The following is an 18973-nucleotide window of genomic DNA, read 5'->3' as shown; positions in this document are numbered from 1 at the left end:
ATTCTTAATAAGCCACTCCTTCAAATTAGTTATTTTCCCTTTGTTACAGGATAGTGTTACCAAACTTTATATAATTTAATAAAGCATGCTGTAAAACACCAAAACTATTATGAAAACACCACATAACTTTCATGTAGGCATACTTTTTTGCTAATGTACACATCAAAGATCTCCAAAAGATTTCATAGATTTTATTGTTAAAAGAGGTCTCACTGGGGTATTCAAGCTGTTCTCAAACTCCTGGGCTCACTCAAACAGTTTTCCTACCTCAGCTTCTTAAATAGCTAGGACTAGCTGTGCTTACTACAAGACCTAGCTCCAAAATAGTTTTCTAACAATACAAACTGAAATAAATAATTTGTGCATTATTATCTAATATTAGTAGTATTAGTAAACATTAGTAATAGCAGACTTATAGTATACTCCCTCCTTGCTTAAAGCATAACTGTTTATGAACTGAGTATTTTAGAGAGGAGATTAAAATGAGTTTAGCTCAAAAGTCAGAATCCTACATTTGTGAAAATTTGTCAAACAGCATGGCATAACCTACTTTTAAAAAACATCCACACAGTTCACTGAAATTAGTCAACCAAACTCAGTGTCATACTCTAAAATCCATCCTGCTGATTTTTTACTAGTCCAGCGGTAACTGCTTCCAAGGAACACACTATCACCTTCCGGGAGGTCTCCATGGATTACTTCTTGAGATATATGGCTTTCAAATGCTATTATCCAAATAGGAGGCTCTTTCTTGCCTATATTTAAAAGAATGTCTAAAATATAAACTTGTCTTCCAGGAAGACAGCTAAAACTTGCAGAATTTTTTCATTTTTGTTAGAACTCAGACCAGGATTTCTACTGGCTAGAGCTTCAGCAGCGAGACCTGCAGCCCTAACCAGAATCCTTGTAAGCTGTGATAGGCGGCACGCTCAAGGCCTTAGTGAGAAAACAAATAGAAAAACAAAACAAACCAAAACAGGAAGTTAAAATGTCTTTAAACAAAACATAGCAAAATAAATAAATTAACATACAGAGAAATCAAGCAAGTGAATGTTGGTGGCAGCAGTACCCTTAGCAAAAGTACTCACACAGAATCTACTGGCCAGAAGTTGATCAGAGTAACGGGACTGCAAAACAAAAAAATGAGGTGGTGAAGAGACACAGGCAAATTCAGCCGCAACAGAAATTATCGAAAGGTCCAAAGAAACAAAGAAAATCCAATCAAATTATGTATGACTCATGGAAAGCAACAGCCAAATAAGAGTGAAAAGGGAATGAAAAGCAAAACCAACAGCAGTGTGATTGCCATCAAAGTACAGGAAAATATAAGGAATAAGTCTAAAGGAGGCGAAGACATAATCCAGTTGACCAGTAGACTCGTTTCTACTTACTGTGAAAGCATTTCCTGTGACTGGATATTTCTCTCAAGTGGAAAAGAGTGACTAGATATGATCACACAATTAGATACAAAAAGACACATGTCCACTGATTTGTGAGGGAAGAAACTCAAAATGAAATATTGTCATCACTCATCTGTAAACAGTCCCGTATCTCTTAAAAGTCTTAAAATAAGGCAATTTGAACTATGGTATTTTTTTTTCTTCCTTTGACTTTTGGAAAAGATAATTGTCAAAGGAAAATGTAACTGAACATCAGCCTGTTTATTTATTTATTTTTTTCAGTTAAAGTAAATCCAAAGAGAGAGAAACTTAAGAGACTGTTTGCATTTGGGAGTGACAGAGGCTCTTTGGCTGGGAGAAGTTCAAATATATGTATCGAATGAAAGTCTGCTGTGCTTCCAACACTACTCACGTTTCCATGTTGTCCCCCTCTAAGACAGTCTGCACTGGCAGGTAGCCCATTCGGGGATGCTTCGCAAAATACCTTTTGGTTCGAAATTTGTTTTTGAGTACCTTGGCGAAGTCACGGACATCTTCTCCAGATGTAGTCTAAAAGCAAAAATCATGATGAGAGCAGCTCTAGGTGAGTGCCATTTAAAAACAAATGGACACCTGATCTTCATCTTCATGGCACTTGGTTTGGAACCTGAGCGAATATGGGAAGTATGATCCAAGGCCATAGATTCAAACTTTACTAACTTGGGTGAGTTACCTACATCTATAAAGCATGTATCAGTGGAAAAAGAGGGGCATTAAAGGCTGAGGAGATAGGGCAGTTGACAAAGTGCTTGCCACATAAGCATGAGTTTGGATTCCCAGCAGCCACATAAAAGCTAGGCATGGTGGTATTCATTTGTAACCCTAGCACTAGGGAAATCAGAGACAGGTAGATCTCTAGATCTAGTGTACCAGTCAATGTCATCAATCTGTGACTTCTGGGTTCTGTTAAAGACCATGTCTCATACAATAGGGTAGAGAAAGATAAAGACACCAACCTTTAACTTCTGGCCTTCACACACACACACACACACACACACACACACACACACACACACACACTACAAACACAAGTAAACAGACAAAAATAAGTAAAAATTAAGAAGGACAATAAATGAAGTATTCAGGCTATCTACCTATTTGGTGACTGATCGTTTATAGAAGACTTAAGGAAAACTTCAGATTTTACTGTACTTTTCAGTACTTTAAAACTAATTAGTTGACATTAATATCAGAGTTCACAAATTGAGTATCAGACAATTCCTAGCATGTGCACCCTCCAACACTGATTACCTTAGTAAGAGGAATAACAGTGAGGAAAACAGTTAAATACTTGAATCACTTGGCGATGGATGAAGCCCTAAAGGAGAGCAGAGTTCCTGTAAATCTTGCTAAAATACAAATTTTGATCTATAAAACCCAGGCTGGGACCTGAAAGTATACATTCCTGATAAACTCACAGGTGTATTCATGTAGAGTTTCTTGTCTCAGTATAATCACTGAGCTTATGGCCTTGCTATCTCACTAGGGTTTTTCTCAATGCCTAATAGCTAGTGAATGTTTTCCTCAAACATATTAGAAGTTTCTCCACTTCTTACTCATAGAACCTTGGGCAAACATTTTAACCTCAGGATGACAGAGTCCTCATCTGTCAAAGGGGAATAAAAATAACAATACCTGCTGGGTGGTGGTGGTGCATGCCTTTAATCCCAGCACTTTGAGGCAGAAGCAGTCAGATCTCCAAGTTCGAGGACAGCCTGGTCTACCAAGTGAGTTCCAGGACAGCCAGGGCTACACAAAGAAACCCTGACTCGAAAAACAAATAAAAACAAAGAAAAAACCACCACAAAATAATAATAATGAAATAAAAATAAAAATAACAATATATTGCACAAAAAGCTATTTAAGAGGTAAGTACTTACTCAACATGTAAATGAGTTATTAAGTATTGTCATATAAAACATATTTTTCAAGTGTCATTTGTTAGTATGTCACAAAGCCAAAGGTGAATAACAGTGACAGGAGATGGTATGGTATGCATTTTGAGGAATACACATACCACTTTTCTCCATGTTCAATATGTCCCATGGCCATGAGTCTTCCCTATATAATTGCTAAAGTTGTACAAAAGAAATGTGAAAAGTCCTCCTTACAAACATGCTAAAAGGAGAAAAACTTATGCATCCCTTCATAGATATTTATCGAGTAGGAATCACGTCTGAGATGTATTAGGACCTGCCTGGTACAGACATAGGCGAGTGGAACTTCAAAACAAAACAAACAAAAACAAAAAAACAAAGCTCAGAATTAAACATGACTGGCAATATCCAAATCTAGAATTCATCTCAGGCGAATGAACTCATGTTGGGAGGACATTAACTTACCGGGGTGCAATATTCTACCATGGGGTAGTGCATTTTATGGCCCTTTGCCACTCGACCAGAAAAGAAGCAGCTTTGGCAGATGTCATAATTAAAGTGCTTTAGACTTCTGTACCTGATAAAGAACAGAAACAAACACTTATGTACTTCTTCAGCTCATATCCCAGAGTACACTCTAGGAAACCCTCCACCACACTGTCATTTGTAAAACAGAAAGCAGGCTCATTAGTTCTGCATAGTCAGCAATTCACTTCTGCCGCCAGACTCCTTCGGTGCCTTTCCTACTGTATCAAAACATTTTGGCAGAAAAATTATCTCATAAACATATGGAAGAAAGAATGAAATATTCAACTCCCATTTAAACTACACTGGAGTTCTTTCAGATTAAATAGCAAAGTATAGGCAAACACCTAGTCTTTTAAAGACCAAATACTCAACTTTGAAAGAACTTCAAAGTGAACGGTTGACATACTGATGCTACCTATTCACCACAGGGACAAGAGTTTTCTAAAATAATTATCATCACACAATTATAAAAATAAAGTTACTCATAAGAAATCTAAATAAGAACTCCAAGCAAAGTAACTCTTCTCGTAATTATATACTCTGTAATTGGCTGGCATGATTCATCTTCATGTCAATTGGACAATTTCTTCTCTCCAGAAATTCTTCACCATATTACCCAAAAATGACACCAAAAAAAAAAGCCAACAATAACATTGGATTAAATGAAAGATTTTCTAATTTCTAAGTACAAGTTGGTAAATTTTCCTTCAATCTCAGAATACTATATACTTGTTTCAGTTTTCCTGATTTTTGCCTTCTCAGATAAGAGTCTTAGCCAATTCAAATAAACATATTCTTGATGTCACATATGGGGAAGTGGGAAGAAAAGCTAGCATTTTTTTATTTTTAGATCTCAACCATCATTTCAGAGGGGATAAGGAAGAAAGAGAAGTGCTGATTCTTAAAATAATCTAATTTGATAAAGGCAAAAGAATTGAAGGTGAAAAAAAAGCCCTCTCTTAGGTCCTCCAAAGGACGATTTTTTTTAACTTTATAAAAATTTCCTCTGTTGTATACAAATCCCACTGGCTCAGGAAGCTGGCTCAGGAAGATAAGAACTAGAATGCAGTCACCTGCAGCTCCCCTTCCAGGATTGGAGCCCCTATAGTATCATTCTCATCTGCTCAAAACCAGGAAGGAAGAAAACATATATTTTCTAAGAATCTGTCTAACCAGGCTTTAGAAACCTCTAAAGCTTTTTTTAAAAAAAGCTGTATGAAATACACAAGGGAAAGAATCAATGCTAAACGAACACTAAAATTTAAAAAAAGTCATAGAGCACATTTAAGTACAACTAGAAATGAGTATTTCCTTTGGCTGCTAAATGACTTCGGAAGGGGCATAAGCAACATAGCTAGTGTATAATCCTGTTGCTTGTTTTTGCTTTGGAAAGGCTCATCTCAATCCAGATGTGTAAGTGCATCATCATTTCAGAATTAGGACTTGGGAATATTATTAGGTTAGTTCATTTAAAAATATCCTACTTCTCCAAATGATTCAGTTGTTTTCCATGTCATTTTTAAGAATACCCAAATAATAGTGTGCTATTTCCTATCCCTCTCACCTTTACATTTAAAAGAAATGTTTTCTGTTTTTAGCTGCTTTGTGAATCTCATTTGCTTACATACCTTTTAGTCCCTTAGAATTTCAACAGGACACTATGGAAAGAAGAGAATCAGATTCAAAGAGAAAGAAGAAAGTTCTAGAATGCCTGGAATAATTCCTGTTACTTAAGGGGTAAAAAGAAGCACTGCCAAGTAAGAAAGAAACGGAGCTACCAGGATGCATCTTCCCAGAATAGAATCAACTCTTCGTTTTATAACTGATTCTTGGAGAATTTCTATAAACAGAAAAGGCCATGAAAAAAGAAAACAAGGGTAAGAATGTTTTCGTTCCAGGAAGGAGGAGGTACAGTTCATCTGGATGCCCTTGACAAACAAATATCTCTGTGGAGTCATGTACTCAGTCTTGCCCAACCAAAAATGTGGTTGTGAAGAGCTGAAGAGTGAAGGTAGAAAGAGACATCTGCCTAATGACTCAGGTCCACCAAAATAAGCCTGTGATCAGGGAATGACAGCAGTGATCAATGTGTTAGCTCCATCACTTTCTCTCCCACTTCGGAAAGGAAGAAACTAACAGCAACTGGTATGGGAGATAAAAGACCAAGTCATGATAAAGTGAGGAATGATATGGTTATGTTGTTGGAACCTAATACCTGAATCCAATGATTGGACACTCCTTGCAGATGTTACACTTGGCCTGGTGCTTGGCAGTTTCTGCAGCAGCCACTCTGTGCAAAACGGGAAGCCACACCATAGACTGGGGTTCCAGGCGCATCCAGTCGAGGAAGAGGGCCGCTTCAATCTCAGGTTTATTATTGGCCTGGGAAAAGAGAAGGGAGAGGGAAGTAGGGCAACAATTCAAGAAGAGATGGTGAGAGGGTAAGAGGTATTAATTTGTTTAGGTAATAAATAAAAAAGAAAGAAAGAATAGCAAGAATCACAGTTTCTCAGGAAGGTCCTCTACTCATAGCTTTATTTCCCCCTGCTAATGTCCACTTACCATCTACCAGAGCCAACTATCCCATCTAGCTACTGAATGATAGCAAAACAAAACCAAGAAATCAGTTTAAAGGTAAAGCAAAAATACACAGCTGAGTAAGACTAGATTTACTTCTAATTTTTTGAACAGATATGTAAAAGTTAGCTGGAAGTAAATGCAAAGTGTTTTCTGATTAAAATTTAAAAGGGGTAAATACCTCAAAGACTATTGATTCTTTTTTTCCTTCTGCAAGAATTCCTTTTCATTGACTCCCAGTGAAAGACTTTAAATTTTCATCTAGTTTCAAAGTCTCATATTTACAGTTAAGAAAACAGACACACATCATGCTAGCAGAGAAGTAGCTTTTCAAAGTCTATATTGCTAATTGATGACAAAGCTTAGTCTAGTCCTTAGCCATCCTGGCCTCTGGATTCTATCACAGTGCCTCATTGCTTCTCTATTTCTTTCTCAAAGTCTCAATTTCCTACACATGATTCATTTCAGACAGTACAATCATCTTAGAACATTCAAAACATATTTACCCATTGGCTGATTGATGTGTTGTAGTCATGCATTTTAATCATACAGTGTGTTTTTAACCCTACATGATTGTAATTTCTATTCCATTAGCTAGATTGATGCATACACATTGGCTTTTTTTTCTCTTTATTGTTTCCTTAATATCAGTCATCCAACTGAAATCAGTTCTGTCTGAAGTATATCCTTTACAATTTTCTTTTAGAAGATGTCTGCTGGTCATGGGTTTCCTAGATTCTGTCTCCAAATATCTACCTTTTAAGCGACACTCTTGATAGCAGTATTTAGCGGCTATAAAATTTTATATGGAATGCTTTGGGGAACGTTTGTCCTCATTTTGTTTTAGCATACTGAAATGCTATTCCACTTTTCTCTCCTTTTCTGTGTTGCTACTACTGAGAAGATTGCCATGTTTATGAAAGCCACTGTCTTTCTCCAGGCTTGACTTGCCTCCATGGCTTTATTTATATTGCTTACTATTCAGTGGGTTCCTGAAAATGTGGCTTAAAATCAGCTCTAGAATCTTCTCAGTCATGATTTCAACAAATAACCTTTTCTGCATTCTTTCTCTATTTTCCTTACAATTCTGTTATTACCTAAGTGTTAGACTTCCATAATCTCCATTGTACTAAGCAGGTATTCTCTAGCATCTCCCTTTTATAATCCTCTATTTGTAAACATACAGGCCTAATCATTTCTTCTGCCCTACTACTATCTGGGTGAATACCCATCTAATTCCTCAGCTGCATCCAGTTTTCTATAAAGTTTTAATTTTTTAAAAAAATATACTTGTCTATTTCATGTGTATGTCTGTATGCCTGGGTGTATGTATGTGCACCTCATGCATGTAGAAGCCTCTCAGAAGAGGAGTTGTTTATCCTGGAACTGGATTTACAGACAGTTGTGAGCCACCATATGAGTGCTGGGAACTGAACCCACTTACTCTGCGAAAGCAGCAGCATCAGGCCCTAAAGTCTTAAAATGTAAATTTAAAAAATTTTAACTATTGTGAATTGTCTTTGCAGTACTAGAAATGAGAGCTAATACCTTGAAAATGTTAGGTCAGTACTACTGAACTATAAACTTAATATTGTTCATTCACCCTATTTCTTAATATCTAGATATTCTATTTGGTCAGTTTTAAAGTCAGTTACAAAGCTTATATGTGAGATGGTGCCTGGCAGCGTGAACAGCAGCAACGAAGTAGCTTGGAGACAGTGCCTAGCCATGGGCTCAGTCCTGGCCCACTGCTCCAGCTTGCCTTGGACCTGTTCTTTGGCACAGTCCGCAGTTCCATACTTCCGTTTGTCATCTTGCCATTCACCGGTGAGGTCTGAACCATGGCCTCCTCAGAGGCCTGCTCCCAAGCCCTACATGTTGCCAGGTCTTCCAGTCAGAAAAGGGCAGATCCTGCAAGCCACCCCCTTCTCTTTCTTTTTAATATATCTCTGGGTATGCCCTGACATGTCCAAAGACGCCACAGCCAAACAAGTTTAAACTAATGTAAGTAACTGTTGCTTGCTTAGCCAATCATGCTTGCTAGAGATGATCTAACTGTCCCTGGAATTCCCCTATCAGTGTATAAAAGGAGCCTGTGAGCTTCTGTCAGGGTCCTCATCATTTCGTTGTATGGCTGACCCAAGCATGCAGGAATTTTTCTCCTGAGAAATAAATGCTCTTGCTTACGTGAGTGGTGATCTTTTGTGGGGTGATTCGCAGACCCTAATGATATGTAGTTCCCAGAAGATGTTTTCATTGCTTCCTTTTACTTTTTTAACAGCACAAACATCATTAAAAAAATCTGCCTGACTGAAGCAGCATGCTCAGGAGCAGCAGAGGTCTGCACCAGGTCCTCTGTATATGACTTCCAGGTAATGTGTTTTCATGGGACTCCTGAGCGTGCAGTCTGATTCTTGTGCCTTCTCTTGCGCTCTTTTCCTTCTATTGGTTTGTCTTGTCCAACTTCAATGTGATAGTTTTTGTTTTGTCTTATTATGTTTTTTTTTTTATATTTGAAAAAATAATCTGCTTAATTTTCACTTACTTTGATTTCTTATATGCTTAGCTACCTAAGCTTTTTTTTTCCTGTGTAACACTCTATACTTACTTTCTGGACCTACTTTGAACTATTAATAAAATCACCTTCTCCACAGATGATTTTTCATTTGGTTTGCCAAAAAAAGTGAGGGTCTTAGTTTATGTCCATTTAAAATAAATATATGGCATGGGATTCTTAGTAGAATACAACCAATAAGTGAAGCGTCATCTCGTTCAGCCCCTTTTGGCACCTAGTTTTCTAATAAAAGATCTAGCCACATCATAGACAGAAGGCAACTAGATTTGGACTGAGACCTCATTTATCCAGCAGTACTCTAGTTCTTACTTACTCCTAATGACAATTTTAACATCAAAATAACAAGTTGTTTAACTTTGGCTTTCCTTGCTACAAAATGGTAACAATTCAAAGCACTAATCAAAAACATCTACCAATGCCTTTTCTCTATGTAAGCGTCATCACAGACAAACTATGGAATTATTTGTTAAAGGAATCACTAAATGTAAAGACGAGAGAGATCACGCACATCAATTCATTCTTTTGACCTGGCACCACGGAACTGTTATTCAGAGTCCAAACTCTCTTAACCAGTGCCAGTGTGTTCCTAAAGTCACTGTCTAAGAACCAGCCAGGTGAGAAAGCAAACATTCTTAAAGGGTGATCTTGAACATCTGTGTAACGGACCCCAGTCAAAAATGTTTCATCATGCTGAGCTGAAATCACAGCAAGCAAGCAAAGGACAGGAAAGCTCTATATTCACAGTCCTAGAATCCAAACCTCAACTTGGCTACTCACTGGCCATGCAGTGATATTTTCTTGGGAAAATATCTTTAGTTCTATGCCTTCATCTTCCCCTGTTATGAAATGAAAATTTTTAACATTACCTGCTTCACGTGGCTGTTTTAAGATTATGTGAGTCACTAAACTGAAAGGGATCTATGTCAGTATTTGCCACCATAGCAAGAAGTATGTTTGCTGAGGTTATCATTCCCATTATCATTCAACTGATTGGAGGTTTAGATAGAATCCAGGACTTCATACATGCTACCTTTATGCAGTCCTTTCAATATTTATCAGAAATTCTGTATTTGGCCCTTCCTCTTCATCCCTGTTCCTTTTATTTCTTCATGTGGCATGTTTGCCAATATCCTTCAATAAACAATTTTCCAAATATGTTCTACTGGGAATGATACCTCCATTGTTCTGTACAGGGTAATGGATCCCTTTTATTTGACCTAAACTACAATTTCTGCTCAACTCAAGTCTCTGGGTGAGTGCTTTCCAGTACATCCAGCAAAATGTATACCCACCTCTTAAAACACTTAACACTTTAAAATACTTAATATTTTAACATATTAAAAATGAAGGTCATCAGTGAAAAACCAAGTTAAACTGTTTGACCTCAAATTTTCCCTATTTAGTGAGCTCAAGAACTTTATTCACGTCTAGTTTACAAGGTTTGTGAGTACCACAATGCATTAATGCTCAGCTGAGCATTGTGGGGAATGCTGTTCTCTTGTGTTATCCATAGTTCTTTCACTCTGTATTTGTCTTATTGGGATTTTTTTCCTTTCATATCTGTCAAGAAATTTCCTGTTGGTTTCAGTCCATTATAAATATCTCATTGGTTTAAGAATCCTGACAACAATGAATTAGCTATTCCCAACTTAGGTCTTTTCACATCTCAAAATATGTGATCTCTCTTCACATTGAAAAGTTACTGGTGAAGCCAAACATGGTGGTGCATGCCTTTAATCCCAGCACTTAGGAGGCAGAGACAGGTAGAGCTCTGTGAGTTCAAGGCCAGAGTCTACATAGTGGTTTCCAGGACAACTAGGGCTATGTAGAGAGACCATGTCACAAAAGAAAAAAAAAAGAAAGAGAGAAAAATAGAGAGGGGGAAGGACAGAAGGAAGGGAGGAAAGAAGGAAGGACGGAAGGAAGGAAGGAAGGAAGGAAGGAAGGAAGGAAGGAAGGAAGGAAGGAAGGAAGGAAGGAAGGGATGATTATTGTTGAAAACCTTGAATAGACCAAGGGCAAACATTAAGACATACTGTGAAAGCCTACAAGTTTAACATAATCTGTGAGTCTGTCCTCTCTGGTTGTTGAACCCTTCCCAGTAATATCATCTAGTCTCTGCTGCACACATTCCTCCATCACACAAAGACATAATGAGAGACTTTGTCAAAAGAACTGCCAAGTGCTCCGCTACAATATGTGCTATAACAATCTCTTGCTCCACTGGTCTAGAAACCAACTTTAGCAAAATAACTCTTACTAGCCAGGAGACAAACCATTATAGAAAAGTGGTAAATTGAAAAGCTTTACTAATTCATTACTATTTATGTATGAATTTACTGATACTTAATCAGAACCTATATATTTAATCTGACGTATGTTAAGAGGATAGACCAATGATGCATTAAGAGACATGCCGCAGGGTAAGAATTCATACTCAATACAAAGTATAAATAATAATGTAAAATATCTCTTCATTCCAAAAAGAAAACAAGAAAACAAGCTGAGTCAGCAATAAGAATAGCCACAAGGAAATACAGAAAGGGCCAAGGGCTCAGTGGGAGGCACATGCTTACCATGTATGAAGCCCTGGGTTTTGTCTCCAGGACTACAAAGAATGAATGAATGAATGCATGCATGCATAAATGAATAAATAGGGGCTGGGGCTATGGTTCAGTGAATAGGAGAGCTTGCTGCATATGATGAAAATTAGAGTTCAAATCCCCAGCCACACGTGCCTGTAACTCTGGTGCTATAAGGAAGTGGAGACCAGAAAATCACTGAGGCTTGAGGGTCACCAGCTTATCTCCTGGTTAAGTGAGAGACCCTGGCTCAGAGGAATATGGCAGACAGTAATGGAACAGGATATCCCATGTCTTCTTGTGGCCTATGCATGTAAATGAGTACATGCACCTGCCCACACATGTAAGCATACATCATATACCCAAAAAGGGGGAGAAAACGGAAATAAATGCATAAAAGAAGGAAACATCATGTCTGTAATGTGTAATTAATCGTAGGGAACACAGACTAATAGTACTGAAGGTCAAATGAGAAGAAATGACTCCATTACTTTCACACAGTTTTATCCCTTCACAGAAAAACAGTGTCTACAGAAGGGAAGGAGCTTCTAGTCCCCGCCCCTAACTAATGAGTTCTTGAGCATTGGTGGTTTCTACTATGGAAGTCAGTATGGTGGACCCTCAGGAAACTGAGAATAGATCTACCTCAAGGTCCAACTCTTGAGCATATATTGAAATGACTACATCCTTCTGTAGGGTTCCTTGCTCATCTATGTCATTGCTGGTCTACTCATGAAAGCCAGAAAAAGGAAACAATCTAGATGTCCATCAACAGATGAATGGATAATGAAACTGGAACATTGACACAGTGGTATATTATTCAGCTATTAAAAACAAAATTATGAAATTAACAGGTAAATGTATGAGGCTAGAAAAAAATGATCCCAAGTGAGATTACCCACATCCAAAAAGACAAGTATTGTATGTAATCTCTTACGTATGGATGTTAGCTTTTAAGACTTCAATAAGCATGCTACAATCTGCATAACCATAGAGGTTAGGTATAGAGTAAGGGAGTAGAAAATAGGGGAGGATCTTTAAAAGAAGAGAAAACAGAACAGATAGTTATGGAGAGATGGGGTAAGACTAGATTAAATAGGGAGGGAGAGGGAAGAGTTACAAAAGGGAGGGAATATGGAGAGGGACAACTCATACTAAGGGCTATTTGAGTGGTCATATTGAAACCTACTACTGTAGAAGCTTCTTAAAATATATACATATATGAACAGAATCTAAATAATGGAGGAGGTAAAGCCCCAAACTTGACATCTTTTACCATCAAGTGAAACACCCAGTTCTAGGAATGGGTTACATGTAACAAAATTGCTGGTCAAAGGGATCCCACAGATACCCCCAAACAACTTAGGCTTTTGCCAAGGCCATTGGTTGCTCTTCTCAAACTGATGGTAAGGCCCTATTGCTGAGGACAACACCTCCACAAAAGTCAAGCTGGTGTCTACTAGAGCCTCTTTCCCTACTGACTAATGTTTGTGGTATTGGAAGGTATTCTGCCCATTACCAGGGGAGAAAAGTAAACCCAGCTACAAACCCTTAGGTCTACAATGGAGACCGACAGCCAAGATGTGTGAGTACAATAGTGGCACAAAGCTTGTGGGAGTAACCAGCCACTATCTAACTGGATTTAAGGCCCAGACCATGAAACGAAACCATGCCTGAAACTGCTTTTGTGACCAAGAACCTGAGACTAGATAGTCCATGGACCTAGGGGAAAACCAAACACTACTGTTCTGCTAAAGGAATGTAGCAATAAAATGACTCCTAATGATGTTCTGCCATACTTATAGATCAGTGTCTTGTTCAGCCGTTATCAGAGCTGCTTTATCCCATGGTAAATAAGAACAAATACAGACACCCACAACTGGACAATGTGCAGAGAGTGAGAGACCTTGAAACAAAGTGAGATATCCTCCATCAGAGTTCTTCCCTCTGGGCTCAGTTAACTTTGTAGAAGAAGAGAAAGTAAATAGATACAAGAGCCAATGTGGATAGAAGACATCAAAGAAACAGTGCCTTCTAAACACAACACGACTGGCATACATATGAACTCACAGAGACTGTGGCATCATGCACAGGGCCTGCAAAGGTCTAAGCCAGATGAGGTCCTAGCTCTGATATGGTAAGTGGACACAAGCCTCCACCCCTAAGCAAAAGCTATTTTCAATTGTCAACTGCTTACAAAGGAAAAATCAATTTTCTCCAATGAAGTCTCACTGGGTATGCAAACCACACTTCAGGGTAGGCACCATGCCCAGTAGTAGATGGTCAGTATGAATCAAATTCAATAGTATTTTTTGTACATTTTTTGTCTCATATTGCTTTGTTCGCATTGCATCCTTCATCCTACTGTTCTTTTACTGTATAATATGGTTTCTGATTCTGTGTCTTTATGGGTTCTCTCTCTCTCTCTCTCTCTCTCTCTCTCTCTCTCTCTCTCTCTCTCTCTCTCTCACACACACACACACACACACACTCTCTCTCTCTCTCTCTCTCTCTCTCTCTCTCTCTCTCTCTTTGTATATAGTTGTGTATGTATTTCTCTTGTGCTTTTTGTTTGTTTTATATTATTCTGGGTTTTTCATTTCATGTTTGTTTTCTAAAGAGAGAGAGAGAAAGAAAGTAGAGTTGGTGGGTTGGGAGGATCAGGAGAAGATGAAGGAAGGGAACTATGATCAGAATATGTTGTATGAAAAAATATTTTCCATTAAAAACTAGTTGGTGGCCACACAGGTCTCTTTAAGGGTTTGACTTCTAACAGGTAGACAATGTTCCAATAGATGGCCCGTCGTCTAAAGGGAATACAAAATGGACCGGGCAGGTTATTTTTCTTTAAGAGGCTGGATGTGGTTATGCATGCCTTTAATTCCAGCATTTGGGAGGCAGAGGCCAATCTGTTCTACACAATTAGTTCAAGGTCAGTTAGAGCTCCAAAAAAGGGACAGTAAGTTGGGAGCTGGTAAAGAGACGCTGGATGGATGTGGGAATTAGGAGAAGGGGTGAATACGATCAGAATACATCGTATGAAACCCTCAATGAATTAATAGCATATTAAATTCAAAACAAAACAAAATAGATTCTAATGCTGGTGGCTACAACTAACCCCGAATGTAGAGGAGACTTGACATAAAGGTACAACAATAATGAAGGGCTTTGAAAGACCTGAGAACTGCTTAAGGGAAATAGGATTAGATAGCCATGAAAACAGAAAGAACAAGCAAGAAAGAGTGGCTGAGAGGGCGATGTAATACCAGTTTTCAATTATGTGAATGGCTCCTGCATAGGGGCTTGTGACCAGCTGTTCTATCCCTCCACTGGGGACTGAACAAGAAGAAACAGGCTTAAGCAGCATGAAGAATTTAGGTTGTAACTCACACGGAAGAATTTCCTGGTGCTGAAAGTTGTTAAAGCATTAGTGTGAATTACCAAGGGAAGCAGTAGACTGTGCTCTTTCAAAATACTATAGATTCTCTGGTGCTTAAAGGTTGGAAATTCTCAACTTCTTTCACAGCTCTTAAGATACAAGAAGTATCATTTTGGCTTTGTAAAAACTGCTCGCCAATGCCAACTGATGGCACCGAAGACAAGATATTGGGGTTCACATTCTTATTCTGCTTCCATCTTTCATTTTTATAACAAAACTCCTCTGTATGCCCATGGTATATTTCCTCTGCTTTTGTCTGGCAACAAAGAAGGAGGAATTAAAAACCAGGCAAGCTTCTAGAAAGATCTAACAGAACTAGAGGTAAAACCCAACTGAAATTGCATTTTGATCATTCTAGGGAAACACACACACACACAGAGAGAGAGAGAGAGAGAGAGAGAGAGAGAGAGAGAGAGAGAGAGAGAGAGAGAGAGATATGCATGATGAGTGGGCACTAAATTGGTGAGGTATTCCAAAAAGAAACATGATGGCATTCAATGGATTGAAATAATTCTTATAGATCCCTTACATGAATAAAACCTCAGAATTGTGTTTTGTCTATATCAAGGATGACTTTAGACTCAACCTTAAAGGCTGCTTTTAAATCAGCTATGCAAAAGGCAATTTATGCCCTGGGTTTTCTTTCATGGATGGTGTAATTTTGCTTTTACTTTGGTTTTGGCAATACCTCTTTTTTCCCTCATACATTGCATATGCATAAAAAAGGTATTCCAATACTTTTCACTGTGATAAGCAGGGTATGGAAGTATCTTGATTTTCCTTATCTCTTTGTCCTCATTTATCAGAACTGCCCAGGGTAGAATGGGAGAATTTAAGAATATAGCTTGGTTGGTAAAGTGCTTATGTAGTGTGCAGGAAGCCTTGGTTCTGTCCCTAGCATCAGATAAAATGGGGTGCAGTGGTACACATCTGCAATCCCAGCATTCAGGAGGTGGAGGCCAGATGACCAATCAGAAGGCAAGGTCATCCTTGGCTACATGCTGAGTTCCAGGAGGCCAACCTAGAATGCATGAGACTCCATCTCCCAACAAAAGGAAGAAAGGAAAAGAAAAAGAAAAAGAAGAGATTTTAAGCAGGAAAGTTAGGAGAGACAATCAGTTGTCATTGCTGTTATTCTGTCAGAGCATACTGGAGGGTAACTTTATAGAAATGTCACTTTTTACACAAGTAAATGAAAGAAAATCCTGATCGCAGCGTTTCTAGCCAAATTATTTAATTCCCAATATAAGAAATGTAAGAGTATTAAATGGCAAGTGTGGAGATAATGACTTCCTAAGTTATTGAAGGACCAACTGGGTGTCAGGAGATCAGACTGACTCACTTTTCTCTCAGAATAACAGCATCATTTCAGGGTTAAAGAACAAATGCGACTGGAAGATTTCTCAGCAAGCAACAAATTTCAGCTATCAACACATACATATCTTATTTGTAAGGGAGACAACCAGTATTATTACTCTGAGGCTTATGAAAACCACGGCAAGACTTAAGAATCACATTAGTCTATGTTGAGAAGGAAACATCATAGAAGTTTGCACCTAGTTACTCTCACAGTAACAAAGAGCTACAAAACTGGAATCAAGACTTGTCTATTCATCCACTAGTTTTGTTCCTAAATTGAAAGTTATTCAAAGGCAGGCACTTTATATCGAGGTCTTCTATAAAAATTTGCAGAATTAATTGTTGGTAGGAGTTAATTTTCAGTGTGGTCACATTTTTTAAAAGGAAGACGTGTAAGAGCAGAAGGAATTTGTAACGAAACCAACAACGGAAAAAGTGGACTGATTATCCCAAAGTACAAAATACTCAAGTTACAAAGGTAATCTAAGCAGGAGAGAACAAAATATGTCGATTCTCAAACTGCCCAAAATTTCCTTATAAATGGGTTAGCATTAATGTCAGCTGGGCACAAACCTTAGTCCCAGCATTTGGGGTGGAGGCAAGAGAATCAGCAGTTCTAGGTTATCTTTGGTTATATAGTGAGCCAGACTGGTTTACATGAAACCCTACTCAAAGCACCAAACAATGTCTCTCTGCCAGACTATCTGGAATGGTATCTCACACAAAAGGCTATCTGTAGACTTTGGAATATGTTTAGAATGATTTGACTTAAAACATAAGAATATACAAAATTCACACTGAGAGTTTCAGAAAAATCTTCACAGGTGAGTAAGCCAGGTTCTAGATCAGAGACGTTCAACCAAGGGTGATAATATAGCTCAGATGATAAGTGAAAAGATCTGCAGACTTTTTTAGTTACTACATGAGAGCGGGAAGAGGCTCTACCAACATCCAGTAGACAGAAGCCAGGATCCTAAAACATCCCATGATACACAGGCCAGCTACCCACAACAAAGAATTACAATTATTTTTGTCTAAAGTATCATAAGTAACAAGGTTGATAGCCATGATTCACTTGTCAGAACCAAGAAACCAATATGGTTCGTCAATAATAATAGAACAGCAGACATTCCTGGGAGCCCTGCAGGGTACCTAGCTGGTAGGCAGCTATGTCCTGTCAAACAGAAATTAGGGAACTATGATGGGTCTGTTCAGCTGTTGCCTGGGAAAGAAATGCTATATTGGCTCACATACTGTGTATAGAGAATGAAAAAGACTGACAAATAAAATACTTCAGGCCGGGTGGTGGCGCACGCCTTTAATCCCAGCACTCGGGAGGCAGAGCCAGGTGGATCTCTGTGAGTTCGAGGCCAGCCTGGGCTACCAAGTGAGCTCCAGGAAAGGCGCAAAGCTACGCAGAGAAACCCTGTCTTGAAAAAAAAAAAACAACAACAACAACAAAAAAAAATGCTTCAGAACACGAGTTGCAAGGATACCCGCTAAAACTGTAGACCCTGACTTGACAGTAAGTTGCTTCTCAAACAGGAACTCTATGTAATGTATCTAGGGTAGGAAAAGCAGCAGAAATTAATTTCATCATGGAAAATAATCATCCTAGGTCAGCTAAGACATGAGCTGATACAGTTATGTGTATACATGAACAGAGGTTAGAAGAAGGACGACGAAATATACAAACACTGAATGCATATATGTGGATAGAATTCTTATTAAAAGATAAGGACACATTAAGAGAAAACACTGGGGACAAACTATATAGCTTTTAAATCCTGTTCTCCCTGGCTACTCCATTTGCTATTTTCACTAGGAAGATGTTCTTCTATTCATAAATAAAAATAATCATTTCAACATCGCTGCCATTGTAAACAGGGAATGACATGAACAGCCAACAGCTCAACGTTTATGGTCCAGATTTTTCAAAGCTCTACTATTGAGAAAGCTTTACAAAATTCAATTGAACAGTCAGTAGACAAGAATTTCAAACTACAGAGTGGCTGTCAGGGTCAGACAGGCTAGGACAAGCAGTTCCTGACTGTTCCCTGAGCAACCTCTAAATCTACCAAGGGCATCAGTGGAATTTTTTACATAAGAGAGAAGTCTACACCAGTACTGAACATAAAAGGCAGAACAGGCACATGTTGTAAAGAATATTAATGACCCTTCTTCCAAACTATCACAATTTTTATGAAAATCAAATGAGTGATAAAATAAACCTCTATAAAACTACACAAAACCTGCATGTAGCAAATAAAACACAAAGAAAGTGACCGTTTCATCCTCCTAGACACAGATACTTGTGTTTTGCCTTTGAGTTGCTGAGGGAGCTAGTGTAGGGACACAAGGGATCATTTATATCAGGTCCTACACAATGCTTTTTCATGTTTTACTCTTAGTGTGTGTGCTACTTCAGTTCAGAGAACAATCTGATTTCATGTAAAAGGCCACGTTCTATGTACAAGACTGCTTCCTACAGCTTCCTTACAAGAGTTATTACCCAGAAGATCAGGTAAGAATTTACTGATAATGGCCAAGCTTTGAAATCAGTACAGTAACCTATTTACTTTTCTGCCTTTATAACA

At 38.3% G+C, this 18973-nt stretch overlaps 1 protein-coding gene across 16 annotated transcripts in view; it reads right to left on the bottom strand.

Moving 5' to 3' along the window:
• Nucleotides 1–18973, bottom strand: part of Dmd (dystrophin) — a 2209767-nt gene that overhangs the window by 59221 nt on the left and 2131573 nt on the right. For 10 of the 16 annotated variants that reach the window (XM_028881805.2, XM_028881806.2, XM_037198922.1 and 7 more), the window contains 4 exons: nt 6060–6226; nt 3782–3893; nt 1813–1949; nt 1089–1127 (listed from right to left, as the gene is read on the bottom strand). In XM_028881805.2, coding sequence (XP_028737638.1) covers nt 1089–1127; nt 1813–1949; nt 3782–3893; nt 6060–6226 — 455 coding nt within the window. Of the gene's footprint in view, nt 1–1088; nt 1128–1808; nt 1950–3781; nt 3894–6059; nt 6227–18973 lie in introns of those variants that run through there. The other 6 variants (XM_037198928.1, XM_037198927.1, XM_037198923.1 and 3 more) reach the window with 2 other exon arrangements.

The sequence above is a fragment of the Peromyscus leucopus genome, chromosome X (assembly GCF_004664715.2).
Source record: "Peromyscus leucopus breed LL Stock chromosome X, UCI_PerLeu_2.1, whole genome shotgun sequence".
NCBI lineage: Eukaryota > Metazoa > Chordata > Mammalia > Rodentia > Cricetidae > Peromyscus > Peromyscus leucopus.
The sequence above is the reverse complement of the archived record's forward strand: the minus strand, read 5'-3'. Positions and strand labels throughout refer to the sequence as shown.